Source organism: Giraffa tippelskirchi, chromosome 5 (genome assembly GCF_054371585.1).
Source record: "Giraffa tippelskirchi isolate mGirTip1 chromosome 5, T2T-mGirTip1v1.2.pri, whole genome shotgun sequence".
In the NCBI taxonomy this organism is placed as follows: domain Eukaryota; kingdom Metazoa; phylum Chordata; class Mammalia; order Artiodactyla; family Giraffidae; genus Giraffa; species Giraffa tippelskirchi.
In genome coordinates, this window is record NC_137279.1 from 170,419,516 (window position 1) to 170,446,082 (window position 26,567).

Below are 26,567 nucleotides of genomic sequence, written 5' to 3' on the forward strand. Positions count from 1 at the left end.
TTTATTACCATTAAGACTAAACTGGTATTGAAAAGATTGTATATAACAAGACAAGAAAAGCAATAGCAAATTTAACTATCAACTAGATTATGCATAGCGAGTAACTGTTTCTATTACCCAGGGAAGAGCATGAACCCTTGTATTTTTTTGTTTCGTTTTTGTTTTAAATATATAACCGTACAAAGCACAAACATACTAAAATGATCAGTGCACTGGACGTGGGAGAATGCTCCCTCAGTCGTTTTGTTCCCTTAGCTCTGTTTTGTTTTTCCCAATCTGAATTACATTAAAAGAAAGACCCAGTTGTTTTTATTTTTCTACTGTGCAGTAAGAAAAAAAATATTCACAACAAACATGACAATATATCAAACAATAGTTCTACACAAGTTACCTTGATACCTCTTTAACTGTCACTTAAATATCATAAGAAAACATTTTAAGACATATACAAACAAAACTAGCCAAGTGTTACAACTTATAATAAATTAACCCAAAGAAAAAATAACTTTATATATATATATATATATATAGTATATACACATACACACACAACAGAATGACACAATAATATGCTTCTTCCCATAGTTTAAGTAAACAAATACGTAGTCTAGCCAATCTAGCTATATTTGATCTCGGCCATAGGCATCATCACATCGGCGATTAAATAAATAAGTGTTTCAAGCAACATAAACAGTGTTTCAAATGTACCAACACAGCCCAATTCTATCAGCATGGGCTACAAAGTGAATTTGAAAATTCCTTAATGAATTTAAAGCAAATGTATCTTTTGTTTTCCTCTCCTAAACACATTACATTTAACTATGATACTAAGATATGTAAATAATTTAGTAGCACCTACTGCTCAAACTAAGGAAGTTTTAGATCGAAAGGAAAATTAATCTTTTTAATTTTTGTTCTGCTGACATCCCATACTGATGACTTAAAGAAAAACTGTCTTTCAACTCATCTCCTTGCTTTTGGGTTTTGACTGTGGGGAACTGTGGTACCCTGGGTAGAACGAACACTCCTTTCCCCTAGTAATTAATAATTTTTTTATTATTATTACATGCTATGAAAAGATATGAAGATCATCTGTTTATAGCCCATCCTTCAAAAAACAGTCTACGAATCCAGTTTAAAACACACATCTTGATCTCTAAAAAGTTACCAGTGCAGTATGAACGCGACAAAGTTGTCAATTTCCCCTAAATTAGCCAGTCAAAATATTTTTTTCTCAAATCCAGATTCTCTTGTAAAAATTCTTTATATTTTATAAAAATAGATTTTTCTTGAAACCCATTTTCAGCAAAGAGACCACCTCTTTGGCAACAATGTTAATGTTATTAAATTGTTAATGTCATCAGGTATCCCCCTCGCCCCCGTCCCCTAACAGAAGACTGTTTTAGTTCACATGATACAAAAGAAAAAAGGAAAAATAAAAAAATTTGCAAAAGTTTTTTAATTTTTGCAATTTTTATTATTCCTCTTTAATTTGTGTGGGGTTTTTTTTTTTTAACCAATCTGATTGGATCAACATTTTGACAAAAAAAAAATCTTTTATTTTCTCTCTTTGAATCCCATTACTTTGTAAAAATTGTTTTATTTTTATTATTTTTTTTTTTGTTTTTTGTTTTTCTTCTTCAAATGAGCGAATGGTCATCTTAAAAAGACCCACCTTCAAGGAAGGTAGTAAAGTTAGCTGGCTGGGTAAAAATCCCTGCACGTCGCTATCTATGTATATATAGTCAACAACGACAGCTATGAAAGAACATTCAATGCATCAAAGGTATTTTTTTGTGTTTTTTTTCTTTTTTTCTAAGCATTATAAAATCCTTTCCTGGTACACCTCAGGATAATCCAATGTTTTAATACTTAGGCAACACTGGCTTATAAAGTCCATGGTTGAATATAAGCCTTGAAAAGTTTGTTTCTCTCTCTTGTGTGTGTGTGTGTGTGCGCGCATGTGTTTTGTTCGTATATATTTATATATATAATTTAATAAGTAAGGATGGGAAATTCAGGACTTGTGAGCTTTGTTGGTTTTGAAGGAAACTTGCAACACTCGGTCTCCCAGGCGGTACCCGTTGAGGCTGGCAATGGCCATGGCTGCCTCATCATAGTTGGTCATGGTGACAAAGCCGAATCCCTTGCACTTGTTGGTGTTGAAGTCGCGGATGACCTTGACGTTGTTCACTGCGCCAAAGGGGCCAAAGAGCTGCCAGAGGACACTCTCATCAGAATCAGGGGACAGGTTGTAGACAAAGATGCACCAGCCCGTTCCTGTGTGACCAGGGATGTTCATTCCCACAAGGCTTGTCATCCCATCAATGGTGATTGGAGAGAACCTGGGGGGACAAGCAGAAGGGGGGACTGGTCCAGACATCAGTCTGACCGTGGATAACACACAGATGCACAGACACAGACACGGGGCAGAGGGCTGAGTGAGTGTTTGCAGGAGAGTCTTCAGGGTTTAAAAACCAAAATGCAAATCTAATGTCTGCAGCATTTCTTCTGATGGGAACAGCTAGACTGGCTAAGGCATGTAAATGCCAAGAGAAAATCATAGGTCAACTCCTAAAAACCAGGAAGAACTCTCAGAGCAAGGCTCTGTCACACTATCATAGTATATGTTCATAGGGTATCCCACCCTGACCCTGACCCTCCCTCCCCACAGTAGATAGTGAACTCTTCATAGAAGGGCCCCTCCTTCATCCATCCTTTCACTCTATTGATTTGTTCAGTGGAGGCCATACAGGAATCTCACAGACATGACACATAGAAAATACTCAATAACTGTTTATTGATTGAATAGGTGAATAACACTGGTAGAGGTTGGGAAACTTTTTTTTTTTTTTTTAAGGAAGTTTAGGCAATGGCCCTAGAAGTGCTCAAGTCCACCACCTTTGCAGTCCCTTGACTTAACAATCGTTAAAGATCTCTTGACATTATTGAGGATGGAGATACATGAGAATGAACAGACATGACTTGCTATTAATCCAAAGGGTGGCTTATGTTTCATTTAGCATTTATTCAAGAGAGTTCCAAAAAAACCCCTGAGCAATAATAATAAAGGTGATCACTCCTTGATGCTATATTGTCTGGAATTCATTTCTAAGCATCACAGGAGTGAGATTTCAAGTGGTTTGTGCATTTACATAACTTGACTCGCTGTACATTAGAAAAGCAGGAAACTTATTTGTCCTATTATGACTACTTTTTTATTAGGCTTCGAAATCTTCTCAGTTTTCACATAATCTTGGAAAGAAAAACAATCCTTCAGATACTATTCATTGTCTGATAAAATATGTATGTGATTCATGATGGATGCATCAGATGAAACAATTAGGTTACCAGTGCCTACAGCAGAAAAAATATTTGCTAACATTTTACTTATACCAAACTTATGCAGGTACTTTGATTCTATACACTGACTGCTACTTCTGCTAAGTCGCTTCAGTCGTGTCCGATTCTGTGCGACCCCATAGACGGCAGCCCACCAGGCTCCGCCGTCCCTGGGATTCTCCAGGCAAGAATACTGGAGTGGGTTGCCATTTCCTTCTCCAATGCATGAAAGGGAAAAGTGAAAGTGAAGTCGCTCAGTCATGTCCAACTCCTAGAGACCCCATGGGTCTGCAGCCTACCAGGCTCCTCCACCCATGGGATTTTCCAGGCAAGAGTACTGGAGTGGGGTGCCATTGCCTTCTCCACACTGACTAGTACTTGCTTTTCATTTGGTTAGTTTTTTTTTTTTCCTGAAGAGATGGATAGAAGGAGAGGAAGCAAAAACTGGGGAAGAGAATGGATTAAGTGTCATTTAGGACTGTTTCAAAAATAAGCATATATCCATATATGCATAGGATTTGAAAGTCCTATGAAAGAATACTCTGTATCTAACTAGAATATAAATAATCAAATGGCTGCTGAAAATATGCTAAACGTAACAACTCAACAGATATTATTTTCGGTATTATTCACTAAGTCAATCTTCCCTCTTACTTAAAAACAAATTAACAGGACAAAACCCAAATTATCATGGTATGAATTCTTAGAAGGGCAAATCCATGTGTAATTGTTATTTGCATTATTTCTGAAGACTGTCTTCTCAACTTTCTCTCCTCCAACTAAGTCAAATGACCTCTTTCAGTTTACAGGCAGAGAAGAGCTAAATATTATAAAGCCAAAGTCAGGGGCTAGCAAAGAGGTTTCAAATAGAGCCTCAACTGCAGGTGGTAATGCTACCTGAGCACTTTGGTAGGAAGGACTCTGGATCCAAACCTGGGCTTAGTAGGGAAAGAGAATGCTCTTATCAATTCGTGATGTTTCACTATGGGCGAGGAACTGGAGAAGATGGCAGCGTGTGTGCTGTCTTCCCTGACCTCATCTGTATCTAAGCATCACTCTCTTCACAGTATCTCACTAAGTCCGAGAAGAGCAAAGGTATGGAACAGAGCTGGGAAAAATGTAAAATGTGTGGGAACAAGCAAGCCATGTGCCAGATACATGGAGGTAACTCACAGTTAACCTCACAGGGGCTGGGACTGCAATTCGAGAGGCTGGTGCCTTGAGAGTGAAGTCGGCAGTCAAGTTACTTCCTCTTCTGTGTGCCAGTTTCCAGAGCAGGGTAATGGGCTGGCCAAAAAGTATGCGTGGGCTTTTCCATAAGATGTTATAGAAAAACTCAAGCAAAGTTTTTGGGCAACCCAATACTTACTCTGCACAGCCAAGTGGTAAAAGACTTGCCTCATATGGGCAGTATAATTCAGACTACTCATGATTGCACTTTTTTCTCTTGACAGTAGGAAGGGGAATTAAGGTGTGCAGCTTTGCAGAGCAGGATGAGAAAGATGCTATGTCCCTGGCAGCTCAATGGGGCTTATCGAAAGTACACGTGGGAATCTCATGGACACAGTGACATACAGCACCCAACTTGCAGATTCAGTTTTCAGACTAGGTCTGGAACACCCCTGTGACTACATTTAGAAAGTCCCCCAAACTTTGACTCTGTTTGAACCCTCAATCCCACAAAAAGGTTTTAAATAAAAGAAACAGCAAGTTTAAAACATACATACACATATAACCAAGGGAGGACTGATAATTACTGCTAAAACCTGTAACAAAAGAAACCTCTGGTTGAGGTGCACACAGATACACTTCATTCTCAGGCTGTGCCCTGAATGAACAGAGGTGGGGGCAGGAGTCATAAGGTCACCCACGCGTTTATTCATGCTTTGGCCAGGGCTGGTAGTCCAAAATCTAATTTTTCCACTGGCAATCATAAGATTGTCAACCATGATTAGCAAAATGTTCTAATTTTGATTTGCTGGAATCTGCCCTCTTAACTGAATCTTGGCATCACTAATGCAAAACAGTTGCCTTGCAAGTTTGCAAAATCATCTGGCAAAGAGTCACAGCCTTCCCTCTTAGGGGAGCTGTTCGAGGACCAGATTACCAAGGGCTTGGTAGCTGTGGCACCTGAACCGTAGGAGAAGCCCACCTGCAAATAAAAGAAAAAGTGAAACACACAAACACACTTGTGTGCCCTAAAAGAAACAAAACAACTGAGGTCTGAAAGTAAAAAGGAATCTGACATGCTGGTGGAAGAAAAAGGAAGAATTAAAAAAAAAAAAAGTAAAGTTAGTGAATTAAAAAAAAAAAAAATTCTAGCCCCAGTCTGTGCCAACACGGACATCTGGCAATCTGTGGAGTTTTAATTACCTCTTTACGCCATAGGCCATATTAAGCAAATTGTCCAGCCTGCAAAGAGAAGGAGGGTCTCTGGGTTAATGCCTCACAGATGGCAAGATCGCTCAATGGAACTATTAATAAGAATGCTCCATTTTCAAAGAAGAAAAGCTCAAAAACTTTCCCCGGTGCTCAGGAGCCTATCCACTGGTAGTTTCCCCTTTTCCTACCTAAAGTAATTCATGCTGAGGTCAATGCTAGAGTTTAAAGCAAGTGTCTAAATGAACCTTCCTTTCTTTCAAGGTCTAAATAAATCTCACTCCCCCCATCTCTTAGAACATGTGTGTGGATATTATTTATGTTGTGTGTGAAATTTTTTAAAAAGGGACCGATGGCTTCTTATGTTGTTCACCTTTTATTGTAATGAAATTTATGAATAAAGGTCTCTGTTACGGATTAACAATACAGGCACACACATCATGCATATCAGAATGGATCTTTCCTATTAGCCTGGCTACTTTAACTAAATCTTCTTACCACACACATTTTTGGGCAGGAGGGAGTTTGAGGGTTCAGACTTTTTTTTTTTTTTTAAATCAGCTTACTATTTACAACCTGAAAGCACCTCCCAGCAAATTGCCATTTTGTTATAATCGCCTTCATGTTCAGTATCTTACTCAGGGACAGGCTTTTCACATCATGGGGCAGTAGTAACCATAGTTTCCACCATTAGAAGCCTGCTGGAAAGGCTTTTTACATAAATACTGCATGTGCTCTCACACAAAATAAAAATTAGATGACTTGGACTCTTCATGAAATCATTAACCGTTTCATATTCAGGGGGCAATGGGAGGACACTTGGAGGCTGATTTTTCTCCTCTTTGTGGCCAGATGGAAGGGCCTACTCTCCATGTGATGTTTGAAAAAGGGAAAGACCCTTTCATTAAAGGGAAGTCAGGGCATGGGTCAACTAAAATAATTATTTAGAATTATTATGAGTGGGTTAAAAATATTCTTATCTCTTGCACAGTAGAGACTGGTCAATGTCAGACTGCCTTCATGGAGAGATATCTGCCTTTCAGAAATGTCCCAGGAGAAGGAGAACGTCCCACTGCACCTGGAGCTTCCTAAGGGTTGGGTACCTCAGGGAAACACTAATAAGGCTTGGACAAAGTCTTCCTCCTTGCCTTCCCAAAGTCTGCTGACTTAATGTCAGAGTGAAGTTAACACAGAAGAGAGGATCCCCCCACCCAACCCAACAGAAGCACCGGCAAGAGAAAGAGGAGCGCAGACCAGACCACTCCCTTTGGCAAGGACGTGCCTCCTCTTGTCTTTGACTTCATTAAAAGTCACCACCTTAGCCTTAAGTCTAAACTGCTGAATGTAGTCCCTTATCTGTGATGAACTCTGGTTGAAACTGAACCTTCTTATCTGGTTAAATGCAGAAATTTGTTTCAATCAAAAAATCTGAAGTTTAATCACAGTCATGTGCTAGTTTGAAAGGGGGCTTAGAAGATTATCTGGCCCAGTCATCACATTTTACAGCAGTGGAAACTGAGGTTCAGGGAGAGTGTCCCACAGTGATTCCAGGGGGCAGATGTCCTCACTCAGCCACATCCTTCAGGGCCAAGGGCTTCCCTGGCTCTTGCCCAGCTCTGTACTCGTGTGGTAGGGCTCTTGCCCCTGTGGGTACACCTACCTGAACCTCTGAGCCTGGTGGTGAAGTGGGCCAGGGTAGCGTCGGTTGGGGGACTGGTAGAGCTGGGAGAGCAGGGCCTGGCTGGACTTCTGGCTGGGGTTGTTGGCAAACTTCACAGTAATCGGTTCCGTAGCACCGCTGGGCTTCTGGCCATTCAGACCTTTGATTGCTTCTTCTGCCTCAATCCTCTTATCAAATCGGATGAATCCCACCCCTCTGGACACTCCTGCGGACAGAGAAAGAGCCTTTGTAAACAGTGAACAAACCAGACTGGTAAAGATCCCCAGGAAGATGTGGGCTGAGTCCCATCAATGTTTCTTGGGGAGTCAGCCCACTTGTGGGGCCAGGACTGAGCCTGGCTTCCTGAATTTCTCTCACCCATCAAAATGCTTCTGCCTGCCTTTTTGCTGTCATGGCTCTGGGCTGGCAATTTCTGCCCACAGAACGCAGGCATATTTCACGTCTCTCCCTTCCTGTCTTCCTCCACCATCCTGCTCAGCCCTCAAGCCCCACTTTAGTTGCTGTAACTGATCATCCGCTGTCTGGTTTCTAGCCCCTCAATGTGTCCTCCATACCTGGCAACTAAATAATCCATTTGAAAGCAAACTCTGACCTTATGATACCCTTTAAAAACACCTGTTATACCTTTTTGTACCTTTTCTGTTTTTTACCCTGTGAATGTACCTGTTCCTCATTGTTCCCTACCCCAAAGGCAGAAAAACAAATGAACAAAACCCATAAAAACCCCTCCCATGGCTCCAGGTGGCGTACAGAGGAATTCCAGGCTTCTTGGCATGGCATTTAATGGCCCTGAAGATCTGGCCCCAACTCCCTGTTGGACCTCATGTAAGCCAAGCTAACTGCCAGATATTCCTTGAATAGGCTGTGTTCCTCCTCGACTCTGTGCCTTTGGGTATGTCCTATCACCTATTCTATGGGATATATCCTATCCACCTAGAATGTTCTATCTCTCCTTCTCACCGGACAACTTTAAGTCATCCTCTAAAACTCTGTTCAAACACCATCCCCTTGATGGAGACTTCCCTTCCATCAGTGCCTACCAGGCACAGCACACCTTCTTCTGGGCTCTCCTGGGGTGCTAGGCAGCCCTAGCTGGTACTCATCACACTGTGTGGTCTTGTAAGGATGGGGCTGTGACACCTTCGTCCCTGATCTCTGGTGTCCCTCTGCACAGCATCTGGGGCAGAGCTGCCTTCAGTGAGGTTTGTTCCAATAATCAGATGATAAACACACGCTAAATGACTCTCCTGGTGGCTCAGATGGTAAAGAATCTGCCTGCAATGCAGGAGTCCTGGGTTGGATCCCTGGGCCGGAAAGATCCCTTGAAGAAGCGAATGGCAACTCACTCCAGTATTTTAGTCTGGAGAATTCTATGGACAGAGGAGCCTGGTGGGCTACAGTCCATGGGGTCACAAAAAGTCAGACATGACTAAGTGACTAACACTCTCACTTTCAAACGACTCTCAGGGGGTGTTTTTAATTAGAGTAGGTGAAAACCTTCTGTCATCAAAAATGCAACCTGGGTGCCTTTCTTACTGAGAGGTGGTGGCAGCTGCTTTTCTTTATGATAGCCCAAGTACCACAGGATCCACTCCTGGGTTATCCCTGCACTGCTACTAACTGGACAGATGCCCCACTTTGGACCTCTGTTCTTTTACCTGTGAAATGAGCCAGTTTCAGTTTCCCTCTAACTCTACAGTGCTATCAGAGCAGCCAGAGCTATACACAGAGGTTCTTTTCACATGCAAAAGTAATGTTATTTGGTTGAGGGTTGAAAGAGACTTTGAAGGTCATTCAGCCCCACTCCCAGCCTGATGGCTGAATCCTCGTTACAACTCTGCCAAGTAGTTTAGCTGCTGCTGGAACCATTCCCATGATGGAGTCCTTCTACTTCCCAGGATTGCCCATTTTAAATTTCAGCAGTTGACTGATAAAACGTCTTTCTTCTAAGTCAAAAAGCTGTCTACTTACAACCCATATCCTTTTCCCTAAGTAACCATTACCCCTCTGTTCCTGTGGGTCACAGGGCACTGACTGGTGACACTGACCCGAAGGAAGGAAATAGCCTAGTAATACTTCACCTGTGACTTGATCAACCAGGATGCGTGAGGTGATGATACGGCCATATTGTGAGAAAAGCTGTTCCAGTTCCTTCTGGGTCATGGTTTTGGGAAGGCCGCTAACGTACAGGTTAGCATCCCTGATTGAGGCAGAGCTCGGACGGGCATATGAGACCTAGGAAAAGGCAAGAGGTGCTAAATGCGTTACAGGCAACACCCTCCAAGTAGAGATTGAGTCCACAATCGAGATGACAGCCCCTCGTCTGTCATTCTAACTCACAGTGTCACTTCAAATAACTCTGTAGTTCAGATTTTTAGCTGTGCTTGTACTAGTAATGAGAACAAGGAGAACAGCAACAGAGGAACAAAAGGAGAGTGGATGATAACTTAAAACAAATGCACAGATAAGGGTCTCTAAGTGCAGAACAAAATAGCTACTGTATGGCAGCTGTTAAATGCAGAACAACCCACGCATGGAGTTCTGAAGATTTACCTCCTGGATGTGGGTGTATAGATGATTTACTGTATCCAACACATAATAATCTTTGAATAAACCAAAAAAAAAGAAAAATTCCCATAAAATTCTGCTCTGCAGCTTTCTTTCCTTGCCACCCCCAACCCCCAGTCCCTTCTTGAACACATAAAAAGCTATCAGGTTCTCTGCAAGATTTTTTTTTTTTTATGTCCCATCCTTCGTGTTGTTCCAATCTGTTCCCACAAGGTCTGCTCTCGCTGAATGACAAAGTGCTGGTGAAATGGGGCTGAATGAACATCTGCTTGCGAAACTAGATATGTGACCTTGTCATAGCATCTGCAAGAACCAGTTGCCTTCGAACTTGGAGGCGGAGCAGCTAAAACCACAATAAACAAAAATGAGAGCACAATGGGAAGGAGGGAGGAGAGGCCAGTGGAGAGAGACATGAGCCTCTCCAATGGTTATAATAAGTTTGACTTTATAAATTTGTCCTCCCGGATCTCTCAACTGCTTTTTTTTTCTCCCCAAAAAGCTAACACAGAAGTGTAAACAGATCTGAAATTCCATCTGCAAGAAGCCAAATCTGTAGCAGTACACATAAGCAAAGCAAACCCCAGCAGTCATTAATTTTAGACTTTCATTTACTTATTTATTTATTTTTTTAAGAAAACAACATCAGACATTTGAAATATAATTTACAGCTAGTCTAACAAAAGCATTTTCCTGCTAAAGCTATTTCTGGGGTGGTTATGGCTCAGAATAGATGATGAAAACAGTCATTTCAGAGCACATCTGACAATGTTGGACAGGAAGGGACCTATATGCCTTAGCATTTTTGAGTTTTATATAATTTGTATAAACAATTCACAGGACCTGCTAAGAACACAGGGGTGAGGAAGTGAGTGGGTATGCTTGTGTGTATGTGTGCTCTGCACACATGAAAGCATGTTTGCAAAAGGAATTGTATGCATTAAACTGGACCTTTGGCATTAGGAACTAAATCTCCAGCAATGAAGCAGACCTTGCCTCTGAGAATGGGTCTAGCAGTGAATCCCACAGAGGGGCATGAAGGATGAGTATACCCTGTCACTCTATCCCTTTCCATGCAGAAGTGCCAGGTCTCTTCATGGGTTCCACACCTAAAAATAGATGTTGACTCAACAGATAAAATGATGCAAGTGACGAATCTGCCACACTGGCCTCCTACTGCCCGTGGAGCAAGGAATCCCGTCAGTAGCGTCTGCCTCTTCTAGAAACTCACGTGTGGCCTCTGTAGGCTCCTTCCCAGCAAACGGATGACATGCAGAGAGGCCTTTGCATGGAAGGTCCTTGTGTGTGCATTTAGGGGTGATGACTGAAGGACCATATGACTGCCAAGACAGGGCATCACTCCACATAAGGTTGTCCTACCCTGACCTTTCAGGTTATAATCTAGCAGAACTATTTTTCTTAGGCATGAGGAGGGAGCGGTAGGGAGAAGGAAATAAAAACATCATAGTGATATGTCTATGGTAATGAGGGTCACCCTTGTTTCACCCCTGCCGATTGCTGACAAATTAATCATCTGAATGTCTTCATGTTCCCCCAAAACATACGTCCCCATCTCTACGCTTTTGTTCATAGGGAACATTTTCCCACCTACTTCCTCAGGTCCTAATCGTATGGCCCTTTTAAGGTCCAGCTTGAATGCCACCTTCTCTAGATGACTTTTCCTAATTTTACCTTCTCTTAAAAATCTCCCTGGCAGTGCTCTTGATGAACTGCACCCATGGTACTTAACCCATTCTGACCTTGATTCTCCGTCTCTCTATCTTGTCTGCTGATCTCCTTGAGGTCATGCCTTGCGTGTGTGTGTCTTATTCATCTCTGTGGTTCTAGCTCCTTACCCAGACACTCACAGGGTGCTCAACATCTACTGAAAGAGTAAATGAACACCCACAGATCATAATGAATGACTTGGGCATTAATGGCATGTTGGGTTAACTGCAGCTTGAATTCTTCCACTTAGGGGGATCACTGAGAGTTAAGCATCCAGAATCATAGCTGTGTTTATCTGCTAAGCTGTGAGCTAAGAGATAAGTCTCCTATTCTCCAGGATCTGGGGTGGGAAGGACTGAATCTTGTTCAAGAACTAGATTTAGAGGCCATTCTTAGAAAACATTTCTTGAAGATCTACTATGAGTCAGGCATAGTGCTGTATGCTGGGGATACACAGCAAGCAAGAACAGGCATGGTCTCTTGCCCCAGTGGACTTCCGAGTCCAACGGGGCAACAGGTAACACCACAGCAGGTACTCAACCAATGAGTTGAACAGAAGAATGGTGCACAAATGGACAAGTTATCATAATGCCACAAGATGAGTGCCATTCCAGGGCTATATGGGGAGAGGCTGGTGGGGAGACAGGTTGTATGACAGCGTGTGGTGGGGTCAGGGAACCATCGCCTGATGATAACCCTCCACTGCTCTGAGGACAAAAGAGATGATGAAGGTCAAGGGCGTAGTGCAGTGCCTGCCTGGCACCCCATCAATGCATAATGGATAGTAATGACCTTGATCCCCTTAGTTCTGGGCAGCCAGAGCTGGGGTACAAGGGAGAGCAGGCTGGGGACAGACCTGCTAGGGAAAAGGAGCTGGCACAGGAAAGTTAATGACAGAACCAAAACCGATTCCCCCAAAGAGGATTCTGACAGAGGCAGAATCTCAGCTGGGAAGGACTACTACAACATACTCCAGTCCCAGCCCAGCGACAGATCTCAAGGGTGAACAGCACCTCGATCATTCGCCAAAGTCTAAATCCCGCTTAATTTTTCTCTTCTATTTGGAACCTTAGGTCTATCATTTCTTTTAATTCCCTGTCCCAGAAACCTGCAGAAGTGGGAGTGGGCAAAAATAACAGAAAAAGGATCTTCCTACGTTCAGTATCCAAATGCTTGTCCCAGTATGAAAACTTTTCAAGTTTCTTCATACATTTATTAAATCCTAACTGAATGACTGCAAGTCTCAGGCCCTTTGTTAGGCTGAAATATTTCTAAAGACATTGCTGACTTTTAGCTCCGTCCTGACATTTAGCACCATTGCTAGTTTATTAACCCCACTAGAACCCAGGGCTTCCAACACTGGAAATGCCCTAAAGAACCCTGAGTCTCAGACCATCGGGGTCCTGCTCACTTCTTTCATCCAGAATCTCTGAAGACAAGACTGGCATTTCCAAGCCTGCATCAATCTTGCTCTGGACCTCAGGAGCTGGAGTAGGGAGACCACACCTCTCTCCCGGGAAGGGCGGCCCAAAGGCAGGTGACTGTACAAATGATCTTGTTGGAAGATCTGCAGTCACTCCAAACTCCCTCTCCCTGCCCGTCCCTACAGGCTTACAGTAACTCCTCTCTCTGCAAGAGGGACAGTACAGCACAGAGCTTAGGAGATGTGGGTTGCCTCCAGTACTCACTAGCTTTGTGACCTTGGGCAAGTAATTTGATCTGGATAAGTCTGTTTATTTACTGACAAAAAGGGGGACAATTCTCCTTCAATGGGTTTTCGAAAAGAATGAAGATGACAGACTTGATGCGTCTAGCACATACCTAGAATTTAGAATCTACTTAGTAAATATTATTATGGGATGACTCAGACTGACTTTTGTGGGTCACCCTGGGATGCCAGCCCCCATAGGGCACATCTTTCAATTTGACCACACAAGCAAACATTTGGAACACGACCAGTGAGCACTTATAGAAGCCCTGTCCTCCTCCATCAGACTGGTGGGGTCTGGGATCATCCTTTTACATTCACAGCCATGAATTTCCTTTAGCACATTCCTACAGATTCCTCTGCCTGCCATCTACAAAGTACTTTCCACTTTCCAAAGTGACTTCACAAGGCTGTTCCCGGCAATTCTCACCAAGGCGGGGAGACAGGCACTGTCATTCATCCCAGATGGGGCAGCAGGACCAAGGTGGGATCTGCCCCTTGCCAGGCAGCACTCACAGGTACCTTCACCAGCTCATAGCCGGGGTGTGGCAGGAACAACACAGCCTGAGGAAAACCTTTCCTGAATCATTTGGCAACACCGTGGCCCTCATCTGACCCACCATGGAACAGAAAAAGAGGGCACTTGGAAAGCATGATAAAGACATGGTCTTGAGTGCTACAAGGAGGGTGAGATGAGAGGAAAGGGGCTTCTTAGGAAAACACTGGTATAGAAGGTGAGCGTTCACTCATTCCTCCCCTTCTTGAACGCTTACTGTGTGCCAGGCCCTGTGCTGGGAGGGTTTTTTCTTTAAGGAGCTCACAGTCCAGTGAGGAAAGTAAGCAAACAGGTGGAGAGTGCAATGCAGAGGGCTGTTCCTGCCAGGGGGAGACTCACTTTCCTTCCACGTGTCAGGACGGAGCCCGCCTCCTGGAGTAACGTCCAGCTCCTTTGTACCCCTGCATCCCCTCTTCTCCAGGGAAGTGGTGCAATGGCTCTGAATAGGCTTTAATAAAGGGAATGAGCATGTGAGCCACAGATGCTGCCTTCTTCATCCTTTCTGGGAGCCAGATGCCAGCCGGAAGCCCACTTTCTATTTCCGGCTCTATGTTCTATGGGAGTCGGCTATGCTCTCATGTGGGGAGTCCTATGGAGTCCAAAGCACCAATGACATAGAATGTCAGTTTGTCAAAGCATGGGGTTCTGTGTTAAGAAGTTCAAGGTCTCCATGGAATCCATTTGGGCCTTAACAAGTAATAAAGAACGTAGGGTTCCATAGTTTTTCTTTCTGTCTTATCACTCAGTTGGCTTAAAACTTGGATGTAGAAAACAGGGGTGTCACTTGTTGAGCTCCTTTGAGTTATAAGGACCTCTAGCACTGACTGGATGTTTTCATGAGCTTGGTATTCTATTCACAAAACTGTTCCTCTCCACAACCATAGTTCACGGTAAGTGGCAAGGGTGACAAGTGATAATGGTGATCTCAGCAGAATGCATTATCTTTGAAACCTGTTTCATAGAAACTTGATGCTGGAAGTGACCTCAAAAGTTCAGGGCAGGATGTAAGACAGTTGGCCAAACACCTTATACATTTCCAAGGACAGGAAGCATCGTATGTAATCACTGGCCATCACTGATTATTGGAAAGTTCTTCCTTCTGCTGAATTCAAACCTGTCTCTCCCATAGCTTCCAACCTTCTCCTATTTCTATTCTGGTTTCACACACTAGGAGCATCCCTCCTGTCCTCATCACCCCTTATCTTGTGGGTCTCACTGATACGTCATAGTTAGAGCATCAGACAACTGTATTTTGAGACAGATCACTCCAAGGAAGCTCTCATTTATGTTACTTTAACAGAAATGGAGCATCTCTTCAGCAGTGGGAAAGAGACAGAGATTAACAGCAAGGGTTTTGGTAGAGAGATGTAGGTTTGAATCCTAATCACTTACTAGCTATAAATGGTAAAGCTTGGGGTAAGTCACTTACACTTTCTGAGCTTATCACTTGAATAACCTAGTTGGAAGCTTCCTATTAGAGCTAATAGAGCATTAAACAAGCTAATGCATATATGATTTTTAGGCACTATGCCTGGCACATAGTAAGTGAAAGTGTTGAGTTGCTCAGTCATGCCCAACTCTTTGCAACCAGGACTGCAGCCTGCCAGGCTCCTCTGTCCATGGAGTTTCCCAGGCAAGAGCACTGGGAATGGGTTGCCTTTTCCTTCTGCAGATGCCTGCCACACAGTAAATGCTCAATAAATAGGGCTTTGAAACAACTGCTGTGTACTTAGGCCTGATGCTAGACACTGGCGGTACAAAGATGAATACAACAGCCCCTGACACACAGCACTATTAGTCTAGCAGAGGAGACACTTATTTCAGAAGATCAGAATGCAGATTTTCCCCAGTCTGTTGTAACACAGTACTCTCTGAATGAGCAGAAACTTCCGAGAACATACACATCCCTGGGGACATTCATTCCAAAGAGACCAGAAGGATGGCAGCAGAGAACAGATTCTGGTGCTTCCAAGGCCTTCTAGGAGCAAACCCTCCCTGGGACCTCTGATCCCACCTCCAGGAGTAGGGAGAGAAGAAAGCAGCCAGCTGGTTTCTAGAAACAACAGTTTTGATTGTGAGGATCAGCGTATTCCTGTGCCTGTGGCTGCAGCCCTGCCAACAGACAGGACAGTGTCTGCTTATGTGGCCCCATGCCTCATATTTTCCCCACCCACCACCTGGTATATGATGTCCTTCTATCAGGGGCAAGACCTGATGGTAATGATTCTGTGTTCTTTTTTTTAAAAAAAAAAAACAAAAAACTTATTGGCTGCATTGGGTCTTAGTTGTGGCACATGCAATCTTCATTGCTGCTTGAGGGATCCTTTTAGTTGTGGCATGTAGAATCTTTAGCTGCAGCGTGCAAACACTTAGTTGTGACTTGTGGTATCTAGTTCCCTGACCAGGGATCGAACCTGGGTCCCCTGCATTGGGAGTGTGGAGTCTTAACCACTGGACCACCAGGGAAGTCCCTCTAATGAGTTATATTGTGCTGCTTCTTCCTGCTCAAAACCTTCAGTGTTTGTTTCTCCAGCACCTTGAGATGGAAGCTCAAATCCCTTACCTGAGCATCCAAGGTCCCCTGGGGTCCGGATCCACCTCTAATCTCCTGCTAACCCCTCTAAGCAGCCTAAGCCTCAGTTCAAACAAAATGTCTCTGTTTCTGCTATCTGTCATCCTCATGGCAAAATGAACTCCTGCCCATCCTTCCAGACTCAGGCTGAATACCACTTCCTCTGTGAAGCCCAGGCACAAATGCCTGCTCTCTCCTCAGACTCTGCAGATGATACACATTTCAATGATAGTAGCTATCACACCCTGCCACCCATCACAACCATCTGTGCTAACATTTTATCTGCCCCCAAAGTAACAGCATTCTGGTGGTCTCTGCAGACTCTCTGTGGCATCTAGTCTCCAAGCCTTACAGAGGGCAGGAACTCAATAACATTCCCTGAACTGAAGCGAAAAATATGTGTAATATTCTGTATGGAATGCATTTTAGCTCTTTTCCCAGAAACTGACTCTGATGTGGAGAAGGAGCTAGAGGGAACCATGGATGTGAGGTGAATCCAACAATATCATGAAAGTATTTGGTACAGAGTATGCTGGATAAACACTTCTTTTAAGAAAGGGTGTGGTGATAGAATTCATGTGCCTTACAACTTCTTTTTAAAAGTCCATCTAATTATCAAGGGGGATTACTTGGTATAAGCACCTTACGGTCTATCTAGTGGTCCCTGGAAGGGAGAGAGATGTGCTAAAGGTTTCATGGCCTGGTTACTGGAAGAGCTGGTCTCAGGCTCAGGGCTTAAGACGCTGAGTGTCCTCACTAAATTGCAACTCCTGACTCTCGCTATACTGGTAAGACTGCTGTGGCCTCTTGAAAGCTCCGTAATACTTTCCACGGTACAAAGTGAGACTCAGATTCATTCTTCATGTATCTCTGAAACATGCAGATGGGGAAAATTCTTCCCCTCTCTCCATGTAATTCTTACCTTGGGGTATCCATATTCACTATCATCTTCATTCTGGGAAGCATTACTTGAGCATCCCCTATAAACCAGGATTACCTATAAGTGAGATATTATTAGTTCCCTTTTCCGGATGATAAATTCTGGCTCAGTGTGACAAGTACTTGTCCAAAGTCACATAGCCAGCACCATGTCAGTGCTAGATATGATTCTGGGATCTTTCCACTATGTCAGGCTAATGTGGACAGTGAAATAGAAGCTATGTACTTGGCACAAACTGCTACTTTCCTTGGAAAGTTACCAAGCTGGAAAGATCATGCTATAATATTTTATTAGCTATACTGTTAAAGTTGGAAGGAACCATTCTGCAGATCAGGAAATAAGTCCAGAGAAATAAACTAAATTGTCCAAGGTCATCCTAGTAATTTTTAATGGAGCTGGATCTGACTCTTCATCTGAACTCAGCGTTCTTTTGAATGGACAACAAAGGGGAAGGGGAGAGGGATGTGGCTCTATGACCTTTGACAGACCAGCTGGTTTGCTCTGGGGCTTCATGGTAACCATGGAGAAATGATCATTTATTCTCCAGGGCCACTGATGTTCTAGGCCAGCACTGCCCAAGAGAACTTTCAGAAAACGTTCTAGATCTGTGCTGTCCAACATGGTAGCCACCATCTACATGTGGCTCCTGAGTACTTCAAACGTGTCTAATGTGAATGAGGAACTGAACTTTTCATTGATTTTTAACTTATTAATTTAAATTCAAATATAAATAGCCATATATGGCTAGTGGCTATTATATTTGACAGAACAGTTCAGAGTCCAGAAACAACACAAAGTTATAGCACCTTAGAGCTACAGGGGACCTTTAGGATCATTTAGTCAGACTCCAGTCTGGTATAGCAGTCCTTCTAAGTCATCCCTAATGACTCCACATGAATGTCTCTGACAGTCAGGGACTCACTATGACCCGAGGCAAATGACAGACACAAAGATTCTCTTCTCAGATTCTGGACATACAAGATTGAGCTTCAGAGTCACTGCAGACTTTTTTTTTTCTCTAGAGAATGGAAGAGCAACCACTGTGGGTTGAATACGTGAGTGCAGGACCATTTGGCTGTCTTCTTCATTTGCCTCTGAACAAGCCTTACAGTGTCTGGTCCTTTCAAAACGCGGAGCTGAGAATGGGACACAAGACACCTGGGATGGGTCGACCAGAGTAGACCAGAAAGGACCACTGCTTCCTGGGATCTGGAGTCGACAATTCTCCTAAGACACCTGAGGTGTGACGAATTTTTTTAAGCAGCTCACATCACATTGTGGGATCTTTTACACCTGTAGCCAGCTAAAGGCCCTAAGCCTCATTCCACATACTGTGAAAACCTAGGTGTGCTTGTAACCTGTTCCTGCCCAATCTTCTTCTGTCTCCCAGACACGGGGCCCTGTGGATGATACTGGAAACATATGAGCCTCACTAACTGTATCTGCATCTTTCCAACTCCTATACCTGTATCTGAAATTATTCACTCAGAGCAAGTTAACAGGGCCCTGGGAAGCAAAGCAGCTGAAAAGACTCTATCACAGGAGAGAAAGAGGGTCCAGTACAACTGGGGTAAACAGGTCTCCCATTTTCACTGGTGTTGCCACCCTCTCTCTTCACTCCTTGAGGATTCAGTGATCCAGCCGCCCCTGCTGACCTTGGCCGGGAAGCACTCCCACACTGGCTCTGACTACAGCCATAATGGAGGAGGAGAGACAAATGCCTTTTTATTATTAATGAGACCGAGGGAGGTAGTCTATCATTTCTGGGTGGGGTGATATCCGTCAGCAAAAAATGATCTGCTAACTCTCCGGGAGGCATTAAGGGCAGTGATAGGAGAAATAATTGCTTATGCCGAGTGCAAAGAAAAGATGCCTCAGCGGAATGGAGGCCTTTAGCGAGGCAGGTGGATTGTGGGCAGAGGGAGAGAGGCGAGGCTCCCTGATGACCCCTGGCAAGAGAAAGAAGCAGGAGGGGCAAGCGGGAACCTGCGAAACTCAAGTGTGGAAAGATTCCCCTAGAGGCACCGTTAGTGCTATTAGAAGAATAAAGCGAAAAGGGAGAAATGGCTAAGCAGTGTCGGAGCAAGAGAGGCTGAAATAAAGGAACTGCTCTCCTTCCCGGAGAAAAGAGGTTTTTTCCCTTCTGAAAAGCCTTCACTCACACACCTTCCCCTCCTCTAGCCCTGCTCCCTCTGGAACCAGGCTGCTGCCTCGTGATAAAGCTTCCTTCTTACTCTCTCACCCTCTCTCCTGACAGAGTGCCAACTCTCCTGGGTTCAGGCAGAGTGGCAGGAGCAGACTTTGTGTCCCCTCAGCCCAATCTAATTCTGAAATCACTCACACCTCCAGTCTGCACAAGAGCTGTGCTCTGGGAATGCTGTCTTTAAAGTCACAGTTTCAGAATTTGAGGAATAGCTGAATGCAATGATTAGGGCAAGAAAAACCACAAAATCATTTGTTAATGTAATACAATGAGAAAAGGAAGGAAACACATAAAAATGTTGACACCGTTGAGTTGGGAATGGCTGATGTTGTCTTCATCAGATGATAATGAATTTTCCAAATTATTTATAAATAAGCCTGCTTTGCTTTTAAAATGAGTGAAACAAAGCTCCTAATAGAGATTATGAAAAACCAAAGTCTAAGGCTGACAAAACTTAGCATAACAGCCCGCAGGCCACTGGCCTCATTCGCCAAACACCCCAAGTGACGTGCCATTGCCGGATGAAATTTCTTGGAACTTCACTTTGACTAGACTCCTCCTGTGCTCAAACTTTGTACAGCTTCCTACTCCCGCCCCTCTACCCCTATCAAGTGGGAACCCCTGCAGCCCCGTGGCCACCCCCACCTCCCTACATTAGAGGTGCTCCTTTGAGTGTTTGTGTCTCCCATGAGAGAGGAACTTCCAGAGGAAGAGTGCTGAACACTTCTCTAATTCTGCTTCTCAAACTTGGGTTAAAATCCAAAGAGGTGTCCCACTACTCAGAGCTTTAGGATTCCAAATCCTCAAATTCCATTTTAGATCACTTTTTACTGGAGGTGGTCAGTGTCACTTGTATATCAACTCAAACTTTTGATAAACATATCCCTCTTTTGAAGCTACTACAGAATCATCTACTTTTCTTTGTTCCTAATTCATGCAACACAGAGCTGGACCACTGCAACTGCATTCTTAAGAAGCACCAAGAAGGGGAGTGCTTCATAGTGAGAGGCTGGAATAAAGGGGAAATTCAGAAGCTGTTTTGTAAAGCCCACAGGGAGGTCCAGGACTGGACTGGCATCCACTGTGAGGTTTAGGGGATACTGGGGATCATTTTCCAGAATCCACAGCCGTTTAACCCAATGCTTCTTGGAGTCTAAAGTGATCTCTGTTGGAGAAAGTGGGTTACGGGGTGTTAAACAACACTTCTGAGGCGCTAAACAACACTTCTGAGGTCCTAAACAGGGCAAATTATCTTCATTGGGTTTAGGGTTGAAATGCTGAGAAAAGATCCAGTTTGGGGTCTTTGGGGCTAGTCAGTGTAAATAACCCCTTTGTCCATACCCCATGACTCTCTGACATACATGGATGGAAGACTCTCCAGGGCACTGTCATCTCTGGGTCACCTAAGAACCTACTGCAGGGCCTGGAAGGCAGGAGTCTGAGAAGACATGATGTGAAGTCAGGTCTGTCTCCAGATTGATGGCAGAAGCCCCGAACTGCAAGTCTGTTTACTGAAGAACCTAGAGGAGCCACACAATTCATCTGTTTGCTTTTTATATCTCCTTCCCTCGCCAGAGAGCATAACCCATGTGTGCACAGAACCAAATACACACCCACACACTCACAGAATACATGTGCTGCTGAGCAAGCAGGTGGTGTGACATTCCAACACAGGAGACCTATTGCCAGAGTTATTTTTCACACATATTTTTCTTACTCCAAATCTCACTTACTAACTTATCCTGGGTAAGTCTCTTAACCTCTTTGGGCCTCAGTTTCCTCATTTTTATAAGGGAGAGAATCACTATTTTAAGAATCAGAGCTGATGTGTGTAAAGCTTCTAGTCTTTGGGAGCTTCAAGGGTTAAATATTATTAAGCATGAAATGCAAAGGAGTTAAGACACCATAAACACTCAGCATATCATTACTATCATTATTATTTCCTTTCAAGCTCATGCTCTCCTATTAAGTAACTCCTGGAAGACTCTTCACAGTGTCTTTGGATGCTAACTCAGCTCAACTGCTGGCCACTTGTGTGCCTTTGCACAAGTCACTTCATCTCTGAACCTGATCTCCAGAGGGATGGGGACCTGGCCACTTCCTCCCATTAAAGAAGTTATGATTCAAAGAACAATTCCTCTGCAGTCTCATGTTTGCAAGCATGTACTAGATGGTTCCAGGGAGATCTTGGTAATGTATACTTCCAAAGAAGATGCTTGTTTTTTCCTGATAGGCAAGTTATATGCAGTCATCCACATTACTTGGAGGGGAGTACTTAATGAAGCAGTCTCTTTTTTTCTGCTTTGATGCTTTGTCTGCACCAAGACTGTATTCTCTATAATGCATGCTTCCTGAGAAGATACTTATTTTTTTCAGATAGGAAAGTTATCTATTTCTTCATGAGAGTCAGAGCAAAGAGATAAATCTCATTTGCTTATTAAAGCAAACTGATGCAGAAGAAGTAAATAGCAGCCTGAAAGGCAGAAAAGCAATTTTAAAAAAATTAATAAATGATGAGACTATTAACAGCACAGGAAAAGGGTCTGATTTTTTTCCTTCTCTTTAATATGATTTTTACCTTAAACACTGTGTCCCTTTAGGAAAGGGAAGAAAAGTTAATAAAGGAACCTATCACTCAAACTTAATTTTTAGTATGGCAAATAAACTGCTTTAATGAAAGGGCTGAAATTCCCAGGTTTGCACATTAAATTTTCATTCGTTGTAGAGAATGGAAATTATTGATTCAGCCGTGGCATCATGCATTTTGGATCCTACAGAAGCCCACGTTACTGCTGGGTGCAAACGTGTTGGCAGCATTTTGATGCCGGGTGAGCACAGGGTGGGTGAGGGGGTGGGGAAAGGGATACAGAGAAGGGAAGGAGGCAGATTTATTATTCACAGAAAGAAAATAATCAATGTTCCTAGTCTCTAAGATCCACTGAGACAAAGCACTGCTCCTGATGGCACTGTGGACCAGGGAGTGCATTCTGAGGTCAGAAAAGCTGGGTCCACTCAGCCTTTGGGGAATCCCCAACAGCTTCATGGAATATTTTATTTAAAAAAAGCAGAATGGATGGCTGAGGATTTGATCTTAAGCTCTTGGGGAGGCTTGGGTTTTAAGAAAACTGTAGAGGAAAGAAAAGTACCTTTCTCAGTTCGAGTAGGGAAGAACAAATGCCTGACATTCTGATGCTGAATTGGATAGCACAGAAAAATCAGTTAAATCCACAAATACAGCTATCAACCTGGTGTGGCCTCATCCAAGAGTCAGGTGACAAGAGCATCCCATCTCAAAACACTGAAAATAGGTATGTTTTTCCTTCAAAAGAAATCAACACTCCTGCCTCTCAGAGGATATTCCACAAATATACAACTCTCGGTTATTTCCCCCTTAGAGAACTCACAGGGACTGATTCTAAGCTGAGACTGAGGCAACCTGAATCAAGCACATTTTGGGGTCTTTGTGAAGCACAGACTGTATGAGATCAGGAAAGCAATCGTCTTTAGAAATAAGCTAAATGAAACTCCAAAAGTAGAGTGGCTTAAAGGAAAGGACAGAAGGAAAGAAAGAGGGAAGGCAGAAAGGAAGGAAGGAAGGAAGGAAGAGTAGAAAAGAAAAAATAGATAACCACATAATACACTCCCAAAAGAGAAGGTTTCTGTTTTGTTTTTTGTTTTGATTACCTCCCAGCTAAGATTATCTTACACCAGGTAGCCTCCTTCTCTATCTGGATGTTAGACAAGTAGTCTGTTGAACCAAAAAGTTCTGATTTTGTGTTTTCAGATGCTAAGAGCTGGTGCCATCTATAGATTTCCATTCTGGGAGAGGTTTCTCTTTTGTCCTACTTTGCGTCAGACCTGCTGTCGTGAGGATAAGAGTGCCCAGGAGACACCTCCTCGTGGTTTAATAGGCTATGAAGGATGGGACTCATTAATTGGCTGGCAGCTGCCCCCAAACAGGATGCTGCCCAGAAGTAGGGAAGAAGGGAAAGGGAGGCTGAGGAGGGGCAGGCTCCATCCAGGAGACCACCACCGACTGCCAGGGGTCAGGGGCCAAAAGCAAACAGCACCCCCTCCTCAGGATCCCCTCAGGGTGAAACTTGAACGGAGAGCATGACAATCCAGCCACAGAAACCTCATCTGGAGGAGCAGACTCTGGATAACTGGCTTTATTTATTTATTTTTTTTACTTAAAACAGCCCCTCCTGAGATATTACCTACCAGTCTGATTATTTCTGGATTGCTAGAATGTTACTTTCCCTGTCATTCCTTTACTATGTTCCCAGATGTTATAGTACCCATCCCTATTATACCAGTGTGTTTCTTTATAACTGATTCTTCCCTTTCAAGTCTTAAGAGAGTCCTCTTTACCTTTGGGTAAAGCCAAGCTGTTTGGTCTAGCATGTGAGGCCCCTGCCCTCCTCCCACCCTCAGCTTTTCATCATCTCCTCACTGAATCTCAGGTCATAGAGTTCTGTATGTCATTCCCCACTCACAATGTATATATACATTTTCACAGCTTTGCATGTGGTGTTACCTCCACCTAAAGCAGCTTCTTCCCTTGGCTCTGCTCTGACCTTCTTTGCAGGCTTGGTCTCCCAGGCCTTCTTGATGTGGGTCATCCCTGGCATCTTATCTGCTCCCTGGATAGGAAGTCCCATAGCTTGTGGTCCCCTCCTTCTACTCACCTTTCACCTTGTTCTTCTGTAATGATCTGCGTCCCTCACTTAGTACAGTAGATAGTAAGTGTCCTTTGAATAAATGAAGAAGCCACTGCCAGCTCCCTCATAGCCTGGATTTATTAGATCAAAGGATGAAATTTAACCAGTGTCTCCTAAATAAAGAGGCATATAACATATAACCTCTTACCTTTATAGTTTTGGTCTGGAGTCTGAGTCCATTTAAAGTGTTGATGGCTTTCTCTGCATCCTTTGGATCAATATAGTTAACGAATCCATACCCTAAACTCTGTCCTGTGGAAACATTTTTTAAGAGAGAGAGAGAGAGAGCTCATTATCTTGATAGAGGTAACACTTCCCATTGCAATGTGTCAAAACCCTCTAGTATATGGTTCCTTTTACACCAGGGTTTACTCTTAGGTTGAGAAGTTTCTATTTCTTTTATCTCTCACTCTGGCCAGCCTTTAAACTCACAGGAGCTGCCCTAGCTGGGAACTCATAAATTTCCCTACATCCACACCATATACACATCATATATCCACAAGTGTCCACTTAATTGGGAAGAGGCGGGGCAGGGAAGTGGAAAGAAAGAAGGTGTGGTCTGTTAGAAGAGATTTGAACTGGAGTCCTGGGGCTTTTCCCAGGAATTAAGCTGTGTGACTCTGAATTCATTTAATCTCCTGCTTCCCCCCATGCCCCAATATTTCTTCTCTGCAGATAACAGCACTTGCACAGACAGATGTGAGAGAGTTAATGAGATACTCAATGTGAAATAAATGCCTACCTAGAACATAGTAGCTGCTCAACAAAAGACAGCTCTGCTATGTTCAGACCTGTAAAATTGGGGCAAGTACTGGATGCAGTGGCTGTGTCTGCTGCCTCGGTCATGTCAGCCACGCCCGCACTCAGAAGACAGTAGCAAGATCCAGGCAGCAAAGACTGGAGACATTTATATTGAAGGCATGGCCTGAATTTAAAGCAATTGCTACAAATCATTCATTGCCCTCATCATCCACCCAGCTTAAGAACAATAAAAAGGGGAGGTGGCTGGATTGGAAAGAACTGGGGAGCACCTAACACAAAGGGAAGAGTGCAAATGAATTCCGCAAAGAGGATTTAGCTACTTTAGGTGAAGATGGCATCAACTTGTCTGAAACGAGCAGTAGCAAGTGACAGGGCTCCCCACTAAGTGAAATAAAAATAATGTGCTTGCGATCGTGCCACTGATTATAAATAGTCCATCAGCTCTGCCATGTGTCATCAGCCAGAAATATCATTAGGAAACTTTACATTTTCTGACATATCCTTTAAGAAATACAGAGCTTAGGGTGGCTGCACAACCAGCTTGAACTTCCCAGGCAATGTTATTGATTTGTGGGCGGCAGCAGAGCCGAAGGGGAGGAAGATGACAGGACCTCACATGTCAGGAAAGGCTGATTATATAAAGCTCTCTTTGGAGTACCGGGGCCAGGGCTGGGAGACAATACAGCAAAAAGTCTGCCATGTCCTGGTGACAGGAGCCCATTTCAGCAGCCAAAAAATCTTTCCAACAGCTTCTGTTTTGCTGGTAAATGTCTGTGTTTATGTTGGTTGCAGGAGGAAACCTGGGAAAACAAGTTGGGTTCCGGATCAGAAAATGGGTGACTTTGTTATTCTTTATAGGGTGGAAGTAAAGAGAATCAGGAGGAAATTCAAATGAATTTTGTCTCTAAAATGGGAAACCTAAAATGACAATACATTAGGATATTCCTTCTGTTTTGGAATAACAAGGTTAGAATAGGAAAGACAGGGGCAAACTTTGCCAGACATGCCTTCACCAGCCAGAGCTAGTAACTGAAGAAGGGGGAGAGAATGTGGAGCACCCTGTAGCTACTGGGTCCCTTCTCTTACTGTGCTGTGTGTGGTATGTGAGCCGTGTGTGTACAAGCGGTGTGTGCACGCACATGCTGGTGTTCAGGCACACACTCACACACATGCACAGGAAAGTAAGAATTAGAGAAAGAGCTGTGTGTGAGAATTACAAGACCCTGCCACACGTTCTGAGAAAATTTTTTTTGCAAATTCAAAAATACATGAGACTAATTCATTGGTTTAAAAATATCATTTATCCTAAATTCAGCTTCACCTCATCAAGCTTAGTTAAATTCACCTAATTAAATTTATTTTCATCATGCAAATTTATCAGTCCCATTTACCATGTATATAAGAGAAGCC

General features: G+C 43.4%; 1 protein-coding gene, 1 long non-coding RNA gene and 1 other non-coding gene across 12 annotated transcripts in view; 1 reads left to right on the plus strand and 2 right to left on the minus strand.

Annotated features, from left to right (window-relative positions):
- LOC145504519 (uncharacterized) overlaps positions 1-26,567 on the plus strand; it is a 44,796-nt gene that overhangs the window by 17,410 nt on the left and 819 nt on the right. The window contains exons 3-5 of the long non-coding RNA XR_014052264.1: positions 18,494-18,712; positions 21,626-21,864; positions 22,400-22,502. This is a non-coding gene — a long non-coding RNA (uncharacterized LOC145504519). The remainder of the gene's footprint in view (positions 1-18,493; positions 18,713-21,625; positions 21,865-22,399; positions 22,503-26,567) is intronic.
- The window catches only part of ELAVL4 (ELAV like RNA binding protein 4), a 151,799-nt gene continuing 126,829 nt past the window's right edge, over positions 1,598-26,567 (minus strand). For 5 of the 10 annotated variants that reach the window (XM_081485563.1, XM_081485568.1, XM_081485567.1 and 2 more), the window contains 5 exons: positions 24,544-24,647; positions 9,484-9,637; positions 7,382-7,607; positions 5,716-5,754; positions 1,618-2,345 (listed from right to left, as the gene is read on the minus strand). In XM_081485563.1, the coding sequence (XP_081341689.1) occupies positions 2,018-2,345; positions 5,716-5,754; positions 7,382-7,607; positions 9,484-9,637; positions 24,544-24,647 (851 nt within the window). In that variant the 3' untranslated portion in view covers positions 1,618-2,017. Of the gene's footprint in view, positions 2,388-5,715; positions 5,755-7,381; positions 7,608-9,483; positions 9,638-24,543; positions 24,648-26,567 lie in introns of all 10 variants that reach the window. The other 5 variants (XM_081485569.1, XM_081485570.1, XM_081485571.1 and 2 more) reach the window with 3 other exon arrangements.
- On the minus strand, positions 16,353-16,425 carry TRNAG-CCC (transfer RNA glycine (anticodon CCC)). The gene has a single exon. It is a non-coding gene; the product is annotated as a tRNA-Gly (tRNA).